General features: G+C 36.5%; 2 protein-coding genes across 2 annotated transcripts; one reads left to right on the plus strand and one right to left on the minus strand.

Annotated features, from left to right (window-relative positions):
* The first annotated feature begins 1,704 nt into the window (after window positions 1-1,704).
* LOC113344522 (CASP-like protein 5B2) lies at window positions 1,705-4,697 on the plus strand. The gene is made up of 3 exons (XM_026588466.1): window positions 1,705-2,218; window positions 2,473-2,605; window positions 3,689-4,697. Exons 1-3 carry the CDS (start codon window positions 2,088-2,090, stop codon window positions 3,887-3,889), a joined length of 465 nt encoding a protein of 154 aa, XP_026444251.1. The 5' UTR covers window positions 1,705-2,087; the 3' UTR covers window positions 3,890-4,697.
* Window positions 4,698-6,120: 1,423 nt separating this feature from the next.
* On the minus strand, window positions 6,121-8,367 carry LOC113344683 (mannose-1-phosphate guanylyltransferase 1). Its single transcript, XM_026588606.1, has 5 exons — window positions 8,223-8,367; window positions 7,633-7,761; window positions 7,481-7,543; window positions 7,153-7,392; window positions 6,121-7,069 (listed from the first exon to the last, which is right to left on the minus strand). The coding sequence occupies exons 2-5, from the start codon at window positions 7,741-7,743 to the stop codon at window positions 6,398-6,400; spliced, it is 1,086 nt and encodes a 361-aa protein (XP_026444391.1). The 5' UTR covers window positions 7,744-7,761; window positions 8,223-8,367; the 3' UTR covers window positions 6,121-6,397.
* Between the last annotated feature and the right edge of the window lie 11,531 nt (window positions 8,368-19,898).

The raw sequence follows: 19,898 nt of genomic DNA on the forward strand, positions 1-19,898 counted from the left end.
CTACTGGTATTTTTCTTAATCAAACCAAATATATTCTTGACTTACTTCAGAAGACAAACATGCTAGGAGCAAAACCATTTTCTACACCAGTAGTTGTTGATATCAAAATTAGCAGAACTGATGGAAATCTTCTCTCTGATCCTACTGAGTACAGATCCTTGGTGGGTGCTCTCCAATATATTACATGGATAAGGCCAGAGATTGCTTATTCTTGTTAACCAAGTTTTCCAGCATATGCAAGCACCAACTGACATACATTTCACTGCTGCCAAGAGGATACTTAGATACTTAAAATATACTTTGGATTATGTCATTGTTCTGCAAAAAGGTCTTGTTGATCTCAATGCTTTTTCTGATGCTGATTGGGATGGTAACTCAGATGACAAACGCAGTTCTAGTGGCTTTTGTATCTTTTTTGGTATAAATCCCATTACTTGGAGCTCAAAGAAACAAGCTACTGTGTCAAGATCCTCCACTGAAGCAGAATACATAGGCTTCCAATATATGTCTGATATCCGGAATCCGTTTTCGAGTATTCGAGATCCTATAGGACTTTATCTGCTTTATCGGATATCAGATATTTCTTCCGTAATATACCAGAATCGAATTAGGCTCCATCCGAATTGTTAATATTCGATAATCAAGGACATGGATTTATTTGTGATTTACCCTAACCATATTTGTGATTTATCCTAATATCTGATAAAAATATCCGATATCCGATACGAAATGTTTGAGAAATTGAACTTAAGTTTCAATTATGAACATGTTTTAAAGGGTTTTTAACATTTTTTGTCAGAACCAAATATTATCAGATAAATATCCGATATCCGATAGCTTAGCCTATCGGAATCGATATCTGATTTTTGATATCCTGTAAGATATTATCGGATATCAAATATCTGATAGTGCTTAACCTATCAGATACAGATTTCTAAATATCCAACGGATATTCATCCATTGCCACCCCTAAGAATACAGATCATTGGCTCAAACTGCTGCTGAAGTTATCCGGGTATGCCAACTTCTTAAAGATTTGCACATCTTTCTACCCATTGCTCTTACTATTGGTGCTGGCAACATTGGATCCATTTCACTAACTACAAACCATGTCAACAATAGTCGCACGAAACATGTCACAGTTGGTTTTCACTTCATCAGAGAGTTGGTTAACTCAAAGACACTCAAAATTTATTACATTTCCACCAGCAATCAAGTTGCAGATATATTCAGTAAAGGTCTGTCCTCTGCCAGATTTGACTTTCTGCTTGACAAGTTGAGTGTTCATGCTTTTGTCCATCTCAACTTGTGGGGGCTAATAACAATACTAACGACAATTACTTTTCTTTCCAGTAATTTCGTTATTTGTAATTGTCTGTTACTTTCACAGCTGTCTTTTCTGTCATGTGTCTGTGTATATAAAGAACATCTCTATCTGTGTGTTAGGTGTATTATATTCTGAAAGAATTCTTATTTCACAATTTTTCCAAATAGATCAAAAATGCTCTACAACGCCGGAGCAAACAAATTTTCCAGGGGTACTTGTCTATAGCCTTTCCGGAATTGGTAAACCTAGCCATTATGTTTATGTGCCTTGAATACATAAATCTCAATTTAACTGCATTTTAAATAAATTAATTAAAAATTTGTACAATAATTCCCATTTTATTCTCTTTTTTTTAGTACCAGACAGACAAATACATTTGTCTACCACTGTCATCTTTACTTTTTCATCATAAATACTTTTCTCTTCACCAGTTTCTCTCTTTTACTTTCCCAAATCCACTAACCAGTCAACTTCTTGGAACATCAAACAAAAACAAAGGTCCCAAAACCCTAGGTTTGTTCAAATTCAAATCAAATACTCTCTCTCTCTGAATCTCTCTGAAAAATTCCATTACTTTAATACTTCGAAAGAATTTTAAAAACCTTTCTTCCTAGGAAACATCTGAAGAAAAATCTCTTCATTTCTGTTTAAAAATGGAAGAAATTACTGTCTTCATTCATGGCAGAGATTGTGAAATCTGAGGAGGGTTTCTTCTGAGAAAGGGCAGAAGTGGCCCTTGTTGCTAATTTGAGTAAAGGATATGAAGAAATTGATTGGGAGCCCAGGGACATTGAGTGGATTACTACTGAGAATTGGGCAGGGTTTGTTTGCTGCTGCTTCTATTGCTGCAATGGCTTCTGCCTTTGGATTTTCCAACTACACTGCTTTCTGGTATGAAATCTGAACATTTACTTGCAGTAATTTTGGTAGTGTGTTTCAGTTCCTCACTGATTGCCTTCTGATTAAACCGCAATTTGATTGGGCGTATTCAGTCTGTTCTGTTAATTGCATTTGTAAACCTAGAGGAAAGGGTATTGTAATTATGCTTTCCCAAATTGCATGATTGAGCTTTTATTATGATTTCTAAGGTAGTGGTATTATGAATTCAACTGTCTCGGCTGATATTTGATTCTTATTGCATTCAGCTATTTGATTGCTTCAATGGGACTTCAAGTGTTGTGGAGTTTAGGACTCGCATTTCTTGATGTGTATGCCATAAAGATAAAGAGAGACCTTCATAACCCTGTCTTAGTCAGCCTTTTCGTTGTTGGGGATTGGGTAAGTACCAATTTCATCTTCTTCTCCGCTTATTACTGCCATACATTCGAATGTTTTGTGTTGTTTCCTTATATTCCATACATCAAGTATCATCACAGACTATTACTCGAGGAATCTGCTTTAGTTTGTAGCATAATCGATAGTATGAATCAAGTGGCATATCACATTTTAATCGTCTGATACAATGCAATTCTCAAATCATATCAATCTTTTTAAGTAGTTAATTTTTATTGTGAGAGTTGATAGTAGCCTATGAGAATATAAGAATATTCAAGTGGCTATCATGAGATACGCATGATCACTTCAAGGCTGGGTTACGCGGATACTTCTAGGGGGTCCTTGTATCGAGTGTCTGTACGTATGGATGCAGCCACATACGAGGACACTCCTAAAATACGCTTTTGTCAATTGAAAAGTGAGGGTCGCCTATCTATAAGGGAGGTTCGAATAAAAAACATGTGTATATCAGCAAACAAATAAACTTGGTGTGGTTGTCTCCTTTGTATTTTTATGTATAGTGTTGTGTCCCCGTATCATGGTTTCTTAGAATTGCTGTATTGGACACACAGAGTTGTCTCCGTATCGGACACCCGTGGCTGTATGTGTGCAACCCAGCTTCAAGGGTTATTTTTATGTTTCTTTAATTGAGTTGTTAAGTTTACGAAGTTTCAGTGTTGAAGCTGAAATCTTAGAAAATGCACATCTTTAAGGCGCATCTGCTACTTGTTGGCAGGGGGTACATTACCTTGGCCTATGTCTCCTTGAATATACCGACTCTGCAGTATTTAATCTTCATTGACATACTTGTAAAAGATTTATAACCTTATTGCATTTTGTTCTACTAGAAGGGAAGCCAAACAATTAAACTATGTTATGATAGCAGTCTGTCACTACAACTTCTTTTAGTTTTTGTGATAGAGCTTATGCAGTTTATCCTTTGATCACCTGGCATTATGAATATTAAACCTGAGCTTGTCACCGACTAGGGATGTTATGGTATTGTTTGTGCTGGTTTTGTTAGTTTAACTGTGTAGAGAGTTCCTGTAACAGTTCTTATGCTAAAAATAATTCTTGAATTGGCAGGTAACTGCTACACTGTCACTTGCAGCTGCATGTTCATCAGCAGGGGTTGCTGTTCTGTATACAAAAGACATGGGCTTTTGCAAGTCACTACCTCACCACCCATGCAGCAGGTTCCAAATCTCCATAGCTCTGGGTTTCATCACTTGGTTCCTCATCTTTATATCATCTCTTGTAACGTTTTGGCTCTTGGCATCTGCTTGAACCCTTTTCTCGACACATACATCTGCGCCTGTTCTCTTCACACAAACACACACACTAATAATGCATACTGCTCTCATGTAAAAATTTGGTGTACGTACCATAACCTTGTTTTTAGTTGGTAACCAGATGGTCTATCACTTGGACTGTGTTGTTTTCCCTTGTATTTTCTAGAAGCAGGAGCTTATCCTGGTGCTCCACACTCTCAAAAATCCTCTTAGGACCACCATAATTTTACTGAACAATTCTCTTTTTCTTCAAGACTTTCTCAGCACTCACATTCATCAACATTTTTCTTCTTCTTTTTCTTCAAAACTTCCTCAGCATTTACATTTTCATCAGCATTTTCCTCAACTGTTTTCTTCACTTTTTTTTTTTCTACAAATCTCTCTCAGTACAGCGGCGTTTCAAATGTCAACAGTTAAAGTAGTAGTAGTAGAAAGCGGAGAAGAAGACCAGTCAACTGCTGGTGCTGTTTGTGTGAAACCCGTTGTGCTGAGAGATTCGAAGATAAAAAAGAAGAAAAATGTTGACGAAAATGCTGATGAAAGTGTAAGTGCTGAGGAAGTTTTGAAGACAAATGTTGAGGAAAGCGAAAATGCTGAGAAACTTGCTTGAAAAAATAATGGTGGTCCTAGGAAGATTTTTGAAAGGGTATGGAGCGACGAGGATGAGCTCCTGCTTCTGAAAGGTGTTTTACCTACCAACTGCGTGAGACAATTCAGCCGATACTTGACTGGTCGAAAACTTCAAGTCAACAATCGATCTGTTATCTGTGATGATCAGAATTATAAATTTGTGGTTTAACTTATTCTTTGTTTCCTTTCTTTCTGAAATTTGCTGGATCTGCAGTTGAATCCAAACAATTTAACTTGTTTAAGGAAGAGTCAGGTATGTGTCTCCTCCCATTCTCTCTAGAATTACTAGAGTGGAGTGGGCAGAGATGACAACAGAATTTCTTGGAATCAAGTAACAAAGTTCTTCCTTTATGGTGTTTTTTTGTTGCTTCATGGTCTTGAAAGTTCCCACAGGATGAATGTCTTTAGTTGGGGGGCCATGAACCCTCTTTTTTTTTTTTTTTTTCTTTTTTTAGAAGTAATATAAGAGCAAGATAAGCAACACTTGATGATGGGCACTTCAAAGGTGCCACAACTACTATTCATAGTAAGATAAGATTCAAGGTGTGTCACATCTATGACTACAGATATAAAGAGAGGTGCCTCTGTGGTCCTCATGTTTACAACATTTCTCATGATGCAAGGTAGAAGAACATCAAGCAGCAGTGCCCACCAAATATAAAGAAATTTTTCTTCTTATTAGATCTCCGTAGATCTTAGGCTAATGAAAGGTGTCGGTGGAAATCTTTGCTCCCTCTTCCATATTTTAAACCTGCATCAAGGCAAAGGCCAACCAAGTCACTAAACGGCGCCAGTTATCCACCTGACATGTTTAGGACCTTTTCTCCGGATTTGTTTATGTTCTTATCACATAGGAAAGGAAAACAAAAATAAAGCTAATGTTCTACTTTGCTGGATAATGAGCAAAAGACGATAATGTATTAGTCGCATCTCACCACAAAGAAGAAACAACAACCAAAAGGACATAGTAAAATTGTACCAGTAATGATTATTTTGGGAAAGAAAAAATGGGTCATTTCACTTGAAAGGTAAAGGGCAACTATAAGAAAAAGGTCATGAGTCACAACTATGATGTATCATGTGTCTGTTTACTCCACATGTTTGTCTACTACACACATGGTGGGGAATATTGCTTCGTTGTAACGTTGTTAGCTTAGCTTTCAAGAATGAATGCAATGAAAATGCAGAGAAGAAAGGGCTTTCAATTTCATTCCTTAGCTTATGTAGTCTCCATTGTTGTGGAAAAATGAAGAAAGATGAAAACTCTAAGTAGTTTTTTCTCCTCGGGCGGCCGAGAAAGATAATGCTGGTTCCTTGACTGTATGTAATAAGATCTTAAGAAGGATCCAATGAGTCTCCAATAAACAACAGTGCAGCTCAGCTCAGCTCAGCTCTATAATTGGTGTGTGTACTTACTGGTTTCTCTCACTTGTATGATTGAAGGCAATGAAGGGCAACCTGCCCCAGCAATAATCCCCCACTCTACTTATCACTGTTTTGTCTGCAAGAATGAAGATGAGAATGAATCAATATTGTGATTAAACAAATTGATTACCACTTGGGGAAATGTGATTAGTGAAAAGAAGAAAAGCAAAATGAATGAACTGTTCTTTTTTATTAGATATAATACATTGGAAGAGCACAATAATCTCACACCCAACATTCCCCAATCTAATCATAATTACCAAATCAAAATGAAAAATTGCTGCTGATGACCCCCTTTTATCAAACCCAAACAAAAGTTTTACACAGTGAAGAAAAAGAAGGTAAAAACTGAATGCTGCTAGACACACACTTTTGCTGCTCTAGGACAACATACTGGTAAAAAAAATTAAAGAAACTGAACTATTCTTGTTTTGGCTTCTTCCATGTTTTACATAACAATCTCCGGTTTCAGAATGCTTGACTTGATTTCTTTGTGGGGAAGGACAACACCACCATTGCTGTAAATCTCATCGCATACATGCACGTCTTCTCCGAGGATAGTCATGTTCTCTACACGAGCCCATTGCCCGACTGTCGAGTGCCAACCTATGATGCTGCTAGAGATGCAAGCATGCTTCTTAATCCGCACACCTTGCATTATTGTGCACCTTGATAGTCTTACACCTGATTCAATAACACAACCAGGGCCAATAGCGACGTCTGGTCCAATCAAACAACCTTCTCCAATCTCTGCACTATCATCTACCAATACGTTTCCAACAACGTGAGATCCAACAGCCAATTTGGATGAGGATTTCTTGCGAAGTGAATCCAAGTACAATCTCAATCCTGTAATGTAATCCCTTGGTTGTCCAATATCCATCCAGAAACCTGGTAAGACCATTGCGAATAGCTTGTTCTCAGCTGCAATCTTTGGGAAGACTTCTTTCTCAATTGAGGTGGGTTTCAATTCAATACGGTCAAGCACCGACGGGTTCAAAAGGTATATCCCAGCATTGATCTTGTTTCCCACAAAGATTTTTGGCTTCTCAACAAATTTCTCAACCTTTCCTGTTGCTTCTTCTGTAACCACCACACCATATTTCGAAGGCTCATCGACCTGCCACGACACAACAAACACAAATTTAGACTCACTGCAAACTATTTCAGTAAGCGAAAGTAACTCTAATTGATTGTTATTACCTTTGTAACCATAATGGAAGCCTCTCCTCCATGTGCTTTATGGAATTCAATCATCTCTTTGAGTGGGTATTCACTAATAACATCACTATTGAGGACAAAGAATGGCTCACCAGAGTCATCAATCAACTTATCTCTAGCCAAAGCTAAAGGTCCAGCAGTGCCTAGTGGCTCAGTCTCTTGAGAACAAGTGATCTTGATCCCAAGCTTTGCCTCGAAACCTTTCAAGAACTTGAGCATCACCTGCGAAATTAGTCAAATTAACCAAATCAATCCCCATTTGCATCATAATACTGGAACACCGACAAGCAATTTTGGAAATAATTTTTACCTCTGGTTGGTAATTGATGGCTAATACAACTTCAGTGACTCCAATAGCTTTAAGAGCTTCAATCTATACAAAACAAAGACATTATAACATACAATTAGAGCTCAACTCCAATTTTTTCCGACAGACAGATAAGGAGATGCAATGAATAATACCTGATGTAGAATCATTGGTTTGTTAGCGAAATCAATGAGTGGCTTGGGGACAGTAAGTGTCAATGGCCTTAGCCTGGTTCCGAAACCTCCAACAAGAATAAGAGCCTTCATTTTGAATTTTTTTTTTATCTGTAAATTGAAATCACAAATGGATCAAATCATTAATATAGATTCCAAAAGATCAGATCAAGTTTCAATTTGAAGTCACTAGAACCATTGATGAAGATAGAATCAAAAGAAACAAACAAAAAAGCTGATCCAGATGAATGAATGAATGAACAGGTGTCTGCATTAACTAGAGACAGCGGAAATTGATTACAAAAAGATAAATTGTTAAATCAAAATTCAAAAAATTAAATTTGCGATCTAGAATGAACAGAGCTACCACCAGAAGCTCTATTGAATCGATTCAATTAAATTTGTGATCAAATTGGAAATCTAAATTTGAAGACATTATGTTTTGAGATTGTGATTAGATCTAAGAAGTTAAAAGCATTGTAGAAAAAAACCAGATTTCACAGATCCAACAGAAATTCGAGGAAGAAGAAAAAGAAAAGACTAGAAAAAATGATTTGGTCTCAAAATCTTACCGAAATTAACGTCGGATTCGGAGAAGAATTCTGAAGCCGACAGAGAGAGATTTATTTTTCCCTCGCTTTTCTTCTCCCGATTTCTCAGAGAGGAACTGCGAGAGAAATTAAGGAGAAAAGAGAAGAAGAAGTTAGTTGGTTTTGGTTCAATTTGTGAATGAGTGATGGGAGCCTTTATATATACTCGAGTAATATCCGATTCCGATTCCGGTTCTAACACAGGATTTAATTTTAATTTTAATTTTAATTTTAATTTTAATGAGTGAATTTATGAATTCAGTCACGTCAGCGTAGGGTAAGGCTTTGTTTTTGTATTCCAACTTGGATTACAATTTTAATTGCTTACTGTATAATCTAATCTTAATATCCGATGGCTATTTTCCGGGACTAGAATCTTTGACCATAAGATTTTGGTCTTCACAGTTTTATACCTTCGTGTTTAAAATCACATAATCTACTTTAGATTTAAGAAAAAAATGTGAATGAACTAAACAAAAGCTTGTTGGATTAGATAATTCATAATTCATTCGCTTCGAAAGTATTCGTCGTAGAAACTATAATGAAACAAGTCACGGGTCTATCCGGAACGGAAGGAATATTAAACAGGTTTATAATTGGTGTGAGACAAGGATTGTAATCGCACCAGAAGAACCAAATAAATATGACAATTTTTTGACTCTAAAAATTAACATTGCTTTGTCAATGTCAAATTACAGGGCAAACTCTGTAGTAGGATTAACTATTTCTGACTATGCAGGTAACATTGATGAAGAAAGTGGTAGCTATGCAAACTGTCTTACTGGATAAGAGTTTGAGAGAACTGGAGCCAAATAAGCTTTCCGATTAGCGACCAAGTGTAGAGGACAAAACGTTATTTTCCAAAGCGATTCTGAACCGACACTCAAGTTGCTAATGGAAATGTATGCTACGGCTAGAAAAAAGAGATACACTATCAGTGAAGACTGCAATCGAGACCCAAAAACTTGCATAAACTTTAAAGTGCAAGGTTTTATTTTAAAAATTAAATACCATAAAATTGAGGCAGCTCATTTACTTAACTTATGTAATCGTCATGGTCTCAAGAAGACACGGTCAAGGGAGAATTTTAGAATCCTAATGAAAAATTTACATTTTCAATTTTAAAATTATCAATGTAACTAGTATCACAGCCCTGTTTTACAACAAGGTTAATATAGGGGAAAAATTTCAATGAATGAATGAGGATTTGATCCTCCTATTTGAAAAAAAAAAGGATTGTAATTAGTAGTGTTTTGATATGGTCTAAACTAATTAAGAGGTTCTTGATTATTCCACAATCATAATTAATCTTTTATTGAACTTTTTTTAACCATCATGGTTAAAAGAGGATGAGCCTCTCTTAAACTGTACCAAAATCAACTCTGAATAATTATATGAAGCAATTTGAAATTGTTTATGGGGCATGGGGTCATATGGTGATACGATAGGGACTTTAGCTTAGGTACCACCAATGAATTATCAGTACCAAAATTATAAGCAAGGCTATTATTATTATTATCAGGTAACTCGTGTATCAGCACTAATTTGATTCCTCCTATAATTATTGTGATAATAATTGTGATTATTCTAGACTAATTTAGACACATGCAATTGATGGGCATTATGAGGTGGCTCCTATTTTAAAATGTTGCTACCAGTATGGATCCTACCCTACCTAGTACCTACTACATTTTTCACCCTCTACAATTCTTCATTCCAAACCTCTGGGGCTGCTCCTAAGTTCCAACAAATATATTACTGTTTACTTATACTAAGGTTATAACGCATGACGCATGACGCATGAGCAATGTTACTGTGGGACTGTGAAGCACGGACACTGACGTGGGACACGGACATGATACGGACACAAGGACCGACAAGAATCCAAAATCATCAAGACACGGATATGTTTATATATATATATATATATATATATTAATAAAATGGTTTTTGTATACTAAGAACAAGTGCAGTGGTGCCATCAAAACCAAAAACAAAAAAAAAAGATCAAATTTTGGATTTAGTCCGTGTTGCTACGTTACAGTAGTGGAGTATATTTGATCGAGTGCAAATATAACGTTCATTTGCTGAGGGGCGTAGGTATTATGCACGCTTGAATGGGGCGTAGACAAACATTACATCCATTGTGGAGCGTAGACATAACAAACGCCCGGTGTGGGGCGGATGTATAATTAACGCCCCACAAATGGACAGAGCTATTACATACGCCCCACAAATGCACTAATATGGGGCGAGCTTTATATGTGAGCCTGTCAACCAGCACTAATATGGGGCGAGCTTTATGCGTGAGCCTGTCAACCTGCGGACATTTTACCTACGCATGAAGGGGCGTACTTTATATCAACGCTCCATCGAAGCGTATTTTATAACTTCGCCTCATCATGGAACGAGGAATATACAACCGCTTCACATGAAACGTATTTTATAACTTCACCTATTAACAAACGTACATTATACGTTCGCTCGACCATATTTGGTTTTGGTCTTGGTCCCAGACCAAATATAGTCTGGGATTTGATTTTGGTCCAACATTTACTCTTTAGTCCCCCATTGTGTCTCGTTTCTGGACCATATTTTTGGGATTAATCGTCCACTGTGGCTGCTCTAAGATCATGGTGTTATAATATATCAAGTACATTAATCACACAAATACATGAAAAAACTCAATTTTATGCCGGTAGGTTAGTTCACATGCAGAAAAATTAACTATTATACTAATTTCTTTGACACACTAGGTTACCAAACTACTAAAATAGAATATAGATTTCTACACTGTGTCGTGTCGGTGTCCCACGCGCGTCATATGTCCGTCGCATGTCTGCCGCGGTCACGGCACCCATACTGGTATGTCGGTGCTTTACTGCTGTGGGAAAATTAGTACTTAAAAGAATGAAACACAAACTGAAAATTGTTGTAGCACTGGCTTTAAGACATTATAGATCAATGGGATATTGTTTTCAAGATATATAATAAAGACCGAACAACGTAATTGAATTCAAGGTCTGTACTTCTTCGATCCAATCAAGAATACACAGTAGAAGTTTTTGATGATGCTTAGCTGGAGGAAAAGAAAAACACAGAATTTTTCATGATGTTTAAATTAGAGAGAACATCTTCACACCTCTACGATTTTATTCCAAACCTTTGTGTTAGAATATATACCGAGTTTTTCAAGATGAAGATGAAATGTTCAAGATTCAATCAAGCTATCAGAAGATCGACGGAGATTAAGAATTAAGGAAAATCGACGGAGATCAAATGAAGTTTCCAAGAATAAAATATCTTGTGTAATTTAGGTAATTTTCTAGTTAAGGAAAAAATCTAATTAATTCTCTATATTTTCTATATTCTAGTTAATTAGGAGATATTCTAGTTTATTAAGATATATATTCTCTAGAATAAGATCATATCTTAAATATTTACATATTCACTCTATAAATAAAAAGTGTCATTGTAATTGTAATTCATCTCAGTGACATCAAAACTGGTGATCAATAATATTCCACCCTTCGGGGTTTTGTCCGTGGACGTAGGTCGAGTTGACCGAACCACGTTAAATCTTGTCCCTCATTTCTCTTGAATCGATGATGCCTCGATACTCATAAATTATTATGGTATCAGAGCGGGGAGATCCGCTCAAATTGCTTCCGCAAATCATTTTCATCGATATCATTTTTTGTTTTGGCACCATGATTCATCACATATTGTGGTTTCGTGTCATCAAGTTTACTCATCATATATGTTTATTGATGAGATCATCGTTTCTTTTTCACCATATGGTTCTCAAATCGAGTCGTGGTCGTTAAATAAGTATTCAAGTTAAACACTTCGATTCTCTCCGTGTTCAACTTGCGGGGGATGTTAGAATATATACCGAGATGAATATCGAGGTTTTCAAGATGAAGATGAAACGGTCAAGATTCAATCAAGCTATCAGAAGATCGACGGATATTAAGAATTAAGGAAAATCGACGGATATCAAATGAAGTTTCCAAGAAAAATATATCTTGTGTAATTTAGGTAATTTTCTAGTTAAGGAAAATATCTAACTAATTCTCTATATTTTCTATATTTTAGTTAAGTAGGAGATATTCTAATTTATTAAGATATATATTCTCTAGAATAAGATCATATTTTAAATATTTACATATTCACTCTATAAATAAAGAGTGTCATTGTAATTGTAATTAATCCCAATGACATCAAAACTGGTGATCAATAATATTTTATCCTTCGAGATTTTGTCCGTGGACGTAGGTGGAGTTAGCCGAACCACGTTAAATCTTGTCCCATTTCATTTCTCTTGAATCGATGATGCCCCGATATTCATAAATTATTACTTTGGGTCTAACAACTATTCTACTGCATTGCAAAAGGCTGCAAGATTGTTACGGATTGTGCATGTCTAGTTATTACTAGCTAACATGATGCATCATTCAAACACCTACTTGGAAAAATTAGAAAAGTGAATGATACTACATCCGCCAAAAGAAATTTTAGATTTTTCTCCAAAACACATTTGTGGACACAACAGTAAATTGGTTGTAATAGCTAGATGTTCAGTGAAATCCTGGAAAGTTTCTCTCGGTGGATTAATCATTTTTGATTTTTTTCTTTCTCTTTTTGCATTAAAAACCTTAATGAAAATAAAGAAAAATAGTGCGGGTACATTATTTTGTACGGCTCCACCATTCTTCTGGATGGAAGATCATACTTAGCCAAATCCAAAAACTGATGATGTGGATCTTCTAATCCAGCGAATGGCATATTCCCATTGTGTGGGGGAGTTGGGATCAATTTCCAGGCTCCACAATTGAATTCGGAGACTACACAATGAAAACAACTTCATGTTGCTTTCTTGCGTCTATTTTTGCGAGTAAAATATTTTACATGGAGTTTCCAGATTCATTCCAGTGATGTATATGGATCTGCTGCTGCTGCATCGCAGTCAGATGCTTGTTACACTCATGTTACCTACCTTGAGTCTAAATTAAGCTCTCGTATATTAATTAATAACATAGAAATTTGTTTATATTAGGTAATGGTACAGCCAGATATAAATTTACTAATAGTTATGGAATCATCATATTTAATTCTTAGATTCTAATCTAAACAGGTCATGGTTTTCAAATTGTTTGTCAGAAAATAAAAACCTTAAAGTATCTAATACACTTATCAGTTATCAACATAATTAGCATTACATTAGTAATTAAGCTAATTATTGCTGGTAATCTGTCATGTGATCACCTGCCACCCTTTGCTTTCTCTATTGTGTATACTCAAAATGGAGTTTTCCTAGTCTCATCAATCTCTTGGATCCAACAACACCCCATATTAGAAAAGTTCAAAATCTCAACTCCAACTCCTTGATCATGACATGATTTCCTCAATCTGCATACCAGATCTCAATATGCAAGGACTCTTCCATTTCCTTACAGAAGTGTTCTTGTTGAAGTGCACACCCATGTCATGTGATGTTCATGTGCACACCATAATCATTTTTAAGCAGCAGATGAAAACAAAATGTGAATTTATTAACTTGGAGAACATGGTTGATCGAAATCATGTTACGTCTCACAGGCGAGCAACTAGGATCGTATGGCATTATTCTTAATATTTTCGAAACTTAAAGTATATTATACCGACACATGCACCCAAAATTCGTGTACCTGAAGAATTACAAAAACTATAACACCTAAAAAAAATACATCAACGTACTTCTAGTTAGCGAACTAGCTGAATTCTACCGGCCAAACCCACCTGCAAAACAGTGTACAAAGTACATGCAGATCTTATTTAATTATACAAAAGTCAAAACCCATTACTGAATCATCACCAAAACCAACACCGAAATTCACAAACTATGTGCTCTTTAAAGCTTAAATTCATGTTGTTGGTTCATCATGCAAAGCAACCTAACAATTCTATATTAGTTGAAAAGTAACTTAATTTGACTTTCTTCTTTTGCATGTAAGCCTTTACTTGGATAAGCATTAACCTCCCAAACTGAAAGTCAAAGATCTGTCCAGCCTCGTGATCCGCACCCCCAACCTTTTCCGGTAATAACACACCACAGTGGTTAACGTAATTTCCAAAAAGATTCAACTCCGTCGACATTTAACCACACGTTTATCAGATTTTTCTTGTCTTTTTCCTTCTTCCCGGTCTCATGTACTCCTTGTTCTTTTTTCAATAGGCCATTTTTAATAAATAAAAGTTTCAAAAAAGTAGGTCAGTTTCCTAATCCGGAAAGTCAAATGTTACTTTAGTTTTTTGGGACCACTTTTCTCTTAACTTTTTTTGATGACAAGTGTCATGTGGACTACTTCACTTTACTTGTTTGTTTAACAAGTGTCATGGGAACCATTTCACTTCACTTCTTTTATTGACAAGTGTTATGAGTACCACTTTCAATGATTAGTTCTCTTAATTTCCTTAAATTTCGCTAAAAACAAAACTGGACTATTAAAAAGGAACGGAGGGAGTACATAACTACATATTAAGTCAACTGTTCTTAATTCACACGGATAGGTGGATTGGAGTTGGACTTCTTGATTCACACAGATAGATGGATTGGAGTTGGACATTTCATAAGAAGCCCAAGGTTTCATGGGAAGCCCAACTCAGGGACAACAGTGTTTCAAACATTTCATTGCCTTACACTTGGCAAATGAAGAAAAAAGACCAAGATATCAACATTCAATCATGCCAACAGCATAGATAAATCAACAGCGGGGGTTCTCAAAGTATCATAAAAAAAACCCTGTGAACACGGAGCGAACTTGAAAGGTAAAAACTACGCTATATTTTTAAAATATTTATTACACTTACACGATGTTTTTTTTTTAGTTGAACTTTATAATGTGGCTCATCAAACTGGGAAAAGGTTAGAGTATGGTGAGTTTCGTCAGGTCTACAAAGCGAAACAAGTTACAGCCAAGGTGTATCCATCCTTTTTAGTCAAATTTTACCATGCTTGATATCCCACTCTTGAGATAAAAAGAAATAAAAAGTAAGATAAAATGGTTTTTTTTGCTTTAACATAAAATGCTTAGTTTTTTTACTTTAACGAATGGAAAAAAAAAACTACGATAAAAACATTTAATCATGCCTAGCTATAGCATAAATAAACCAACAATTACATGCTTCTCAAAGCACTGACGGACCTACAGCTGGGCTAAAGGGGGCTTTAGCGCAGGTAACCTTTCCGGTCTACAAGCCAAAAAAAAAAAAATTCTACTCGATCAAGGCTTCTACTCCGGTCTAAAAAGAAAAATTATCCTTTCTGGATCCGTCCCCGTCTCAAAGTCTATTTGGGTAACATATCTCTATTTATGAGCTTTAAATTTTTGATCCCTAAACCTCATAAACTCCTAGGTTATAAATTCTTTCCCAAGCCACCCAATTGATTTTATTTTTGTCAGAAGGTGAACCTAGAGGAAATTCCTCATTATTTGATTTAGTTTTTTCTCGATTGTTGCTGGCATGGGAAAGATGGACATATAGTATATTGGTAAGCTTGAGATTGTTGATTTGATGAGTTGAATTCTTCCGGCTTGAAGAATCTTCTTTTCCATATAGCCAACTTTTTTTGAAAATTTTCAAAGACTGCATCCCTAATTGAGCTGTCTCTTGCTTTGGCTTCAGCTGCCATACCCAAGTACTTTAAAGGGAGTTTTACAATTTTGCAGTTTAAGATGTCAGTTATGTTTTGTATCTTTTTATCTGATCATATGCTTAATTATAACAACACTTTTGTGAATATTGACACTTAAACCTATGATGGCTTCAAAAATTTGAAGGATTAGTAACAAGTTTTCAGCTTCTTCATGTGTTGCATCAAAGAAAACCAGAGTGTCATCAACAAACTTGCACTGAGAGACTTGCACTGAGTTTATTGATAAGCCTAAGATCATATTCAGATGAATAACATTTTTCATAATCTTTGAGAAGATTTCTACTACCAAAATGAATAGAAATGGTGACAATGGGTCACCTTGTCTTAGTCCTTTTTGGGGTTTGAATTTTCTGGGATATCATTGATTAGGAGAGAGTGTTGAGCATAGTTGAGATACCAATCCATCCATATATTCCATTTTGCTCCAAAACCATAAATTTGAAGAGCATTACTGATAGTATGCCAGCTGACATTATCAGAAGCCTTTTGAATATCAAGTTTGCATAGAACACATGCTTTGTAGTTTTAAAATCTTGAATCAATAAGTTCACCTGCAATCAAGATTCCATCTAGAATTTGTTTGTATTTAATGAAAACTCATTGGTTTTCAGAAAATTGTTTTGGGAACACAGTTTTGAATCTCTATGTAAGAACCTTGAAGATGGTTTTTTACACACTACTGACAAGGCTAATAGGTCTGAAGTCCTAAGGTGTACCCACTTGGTCTTTCTCGGGAATTAAGATGATGAAAGAGAAATTTGTCCTCCAATCCATTTGTTGTTCTGCTTCAAATTGTCCCACCACATCCAGGAAGTCTACTTTCACTATTGACCAAGTAAGCTTGTAGAAATTCATGCTAAATCCACCAAGAGCCGGGAATTCGTTGGGTTTGACACTCCCTAAATTTCTTCTTTTAAGATTTATCTTTCTTCCTCTCAAATTTTGAAGGAGCCATCCATATTCATTTGTGGCCTAATTGGACGCTTGTCTTGAAATAAATTAACAAAGTATGACATAATTTCATTTCTTATATCTTCTTGACAGAAACTGTCAGTTCCATTGATGACCAATTTTCGAAACGTGTTCCTTCTTTTCCTTCCATTAGCTAAAGAGTGAAAAAACTTAGTATTTTCATCACCTTCCTTAAAGTGTTGTGCCTTTGATCTTGCTAGCCATTTTCTAACATTATTCAATCTTACTTTTTTAGTAATGCTCTGATTTTAACTCTTTCAGATAGATCCATAAAATTTGAAGACGAGGTTCAGATAGACCCATAAAATTCTTTAGTAGATCTAGGAATCTCAGCCAACCAAATTGATTTTTCACCAAAGGAACAAGCGATTATTTATTGCTGCCTCTATCCGTGATTGTTATTTTGAGATATTCCCCCTGTAATTGATAAGTCTCTCAATAAAGAAAGAAAAGTTCCCTTCTCTCCTAGGCCAATATTTCTTGCTGATGTTAGCAAGATTTACATTTTCTTCCAAAAATTTGACCATCCATGCTCCAATGGCCTTTAATAAAGTGATTTTGAAATTTATCCCTCTTGAACCATCTTGATTTCCAAGTTTTTGATTAGAAAATTCGAAAGATTGGGTTTCAATTTGAGTGATTGAACCAGATTTTTCTCCCAATGCTCTGACACTTTCTCTCGTCTCTCTCCACTTCACACTTGTATTAGGTTTACCTCATAATATTTTTCTTCTGGGTTGCACATTTGATAGAGTAGTTTATCAAACTAGAAAAAAGTTGGAGTATGGTAGGTTTAGTCAAGTTTACGAAGAGAAAAAAGTTGGAGGTTAAAGTAAAGTCACTCATTTTTAGTCAAATTTTGCTTTAACAAATGAAGAAAAAAATACTAAGATAACAACACTGAATCATGTTTACAACATAAACAAATTGATAGTAGGAGGCTCAAAATAGCTTCGAAAAACTTAAAAAAATCAAGAAAACATAAAGCAAAACCTAGCAATATCACTACGGGAAAAACATCGATCAACTACACCAGAAAACAGTTGCCATACGATGTACGATAACGGTTATCTATAAGTTACACAATTGTCGTTCCATTGTATACCACGCTTGGCTCAGTTGTGAATGTCTTTCGAAATATCTTCTTAATGCCTAACACAACTCATACCTAGCACGGGTTGTGAAAATAACTCCTACACTCACTTGTTGGGGTTTTAGAATTTTTTTTGACAACTATGGATAGAGTTGTGTGTCATCTCATTGGAAATTTTTGCTTTAGTTATAAGTCAGTTCTTTGGCAACTATGGTTTGAGTTGTATGTCACTTCTTTGACAACTATCGGAAGAGTTATATGTCACTTATTACACTTCTAACAAAATAAAGATTCCTTCTTGTCACATGAAACAAATGACTGGGCTCGACTATGCCACCTCGGGCCTGCAATATCCCTCCTGAATTCTTTTTGAATTTTACTGTCGAGCTGTTTTTACCTCCCGAACGAGCTCAAAACCTAAATATTCCCGCGAAGGGGGATAGGAAATTCTTTTCCGTTTAGAATGAAGGGGCGGACCGTCAAAATCCGAGTTTGTTCAAAAATTCTACAACATGCTAAAATCTGAAGCAAGTTGTTACTTTTCCGAAGCCAGTCGTCACCTTCCCAGGGAATTGAAGCAAGTTGTTATCTTCCTGAATCCACTCGTCACCTTCCCAGGGAACTGAAGCAAGTTGTTATCTTCTCGAAGCCAGTCGTCACCTTCCCGGGGAACTGAAGAAAGTTGTTATCTTCCCGAAGCCATTCGTCACCTTCCCAAGGAACTGAAGCAAGTTATTATATTACCGAAGCCAGTCTTCACCTTCCCAGGGTACTTGAGCAAGTTGTTATCTTCCCAAAGCAAGTCGTCATCTTCCCACGAAACTAAAGCAAGTTGCCATCATTCCACGGGCCCGTAATTCTTCCTGAATTTTACTGTCGAGATGTTTCACCTCCCGAACGAGCTCAAAACCTAAATATTCCCTCTTGGAGAGATAGGAAATTATTTTCCGTTCAGAATAGAGGAGCGGACCGTCAAAATCCCATTTCGTACGAGAATTCTACAACGATTCTAGTAAGGAGCGCTAATTAGGATTTAGGCATGCCAAACCTTAATTTAGACGAAATTGTCAGATGCCATCACCACCGTTTGATAGCCGAAGTTCCAGCGTCATCACCATTTCCACCATTCCAAGCCGACCAATGCTAGAAGCTCCATTCCAAGCCAACCAATGCTGACGGCTCCATTCTAAGTCGACCAATGCTAACAGCTGAATTCAAGCCGCACCAACGCCAACAACTCGCTAAGCTAGCACCTCCGTGTTCCCTATCCCAACCAAGATGACGTGTGACCAAGCCAAGCCGGCAGTCTGCATCTCAACCAGCAACCGCCTCTACCATTTCACGGTCTAACCAGCAACACCACGAGTAGAATTTACGCAAGGCCGCTAACACGAGAATCACGAACTCTCCTTACCTCTCAAAAAAAGGTTATTTGGATCTTCCTGACCATCTTTCCATGACTTGCCATTTTGTCCCTGTCTGTCACCATCTTATGCTTACCTCACAACAATGCTCATATTCCGAGCTAAGCAGGGGACTTAATGTTGATGGTGGGTTTTAGCTTAAGGTTAAAATCGTAAAACCTTACATCTGACGTGACGTCACTACGACTACTAGCGCATTTATTGAATCATTCAACATGCCTACGTAAGAATTACTAGGGTACATTTTTTATGTGTCATGTTCCACGGAATAACCCCTAGTATTGACCGACATCATCTTCGTATATATCAAACCCTAATTCTCATGCTACCGCGCCAAGGCATGACAACCATGCCAGCTGCACCACTGTGCCAATGGAAAACCATGCCAGCCACATCTAGGCGCCAAGGAATGCCAACCATGCCAGCCGCACTACTGTGCAGATGGAAAACCATGCCAGCCACATCTCCGC

This window comes from Papaver somniferum, unplaced genomic scaffold (assembly GCF_003573695.1).
Source record: "Papaver somniferum cultivar HN1 unplaced genomic scaffold, ASM357369v1 unplaced-scaffold_79, whole genome shotgun sequence".
Lineage (NCBI taxonomy): Eukaryota > Viridiplantae > Streptophyta > Magnoliopsida > Ranunculales > Papaveraceae > Papaver > Papaver somniferum.

What these genes read in the sequence shown, in the direction of transcription:
- LOC113344522 (XM_026588466.1), top strand. Translation starts at nt 2,088, where the DNA reads ATGAAGAAATTGATTGGGAGCCCAGGGACATTGAGTGGATTACTACTG. An exon ending in TCCAACTACACTGCTTTCTG is followed by an intron (nt 2,219 to 2,472) that starts GTATGAAATCTG and finishes TATTGCATTCAG; the next exon opens with CTATTTGATTGCTTCAATGG. An exon ending in TTTTCGTTGTTGGGGATTGG is followed by an intron (nt 2,606 to 3,688) that starts GTAAGTACCAAT and finishes TTGAATTGGCAG; the next exon opens with GTAACTGCTACACTGTCACT.
- LOC113344683 (XM_026588606.1), bottom strand. Translation starts at nt 7,743, where the DNA reads ATGAAGGCTCTTATTCTTGTTGGAGGTTTCGGAACCAGGCTAAGGCCA. An exon ending in AACCAATGATTCTACATCAG is followed by an intron (nt 7,544 to 7,632) that starts GTATTATTCATT and finishes TGTTTTGTATAG; the next exon opens with ATTGAAGCTCTTAAAGCTAT. An exon ending in CTTCCATTATGGTTACAAAG is followed by an intron (nt 7,070 to 7,152) that starts GTAATAACAATC and finishes GTGTCGTGGCAG; the next exon opens with GTCGATGAGCCTTCGAAATA.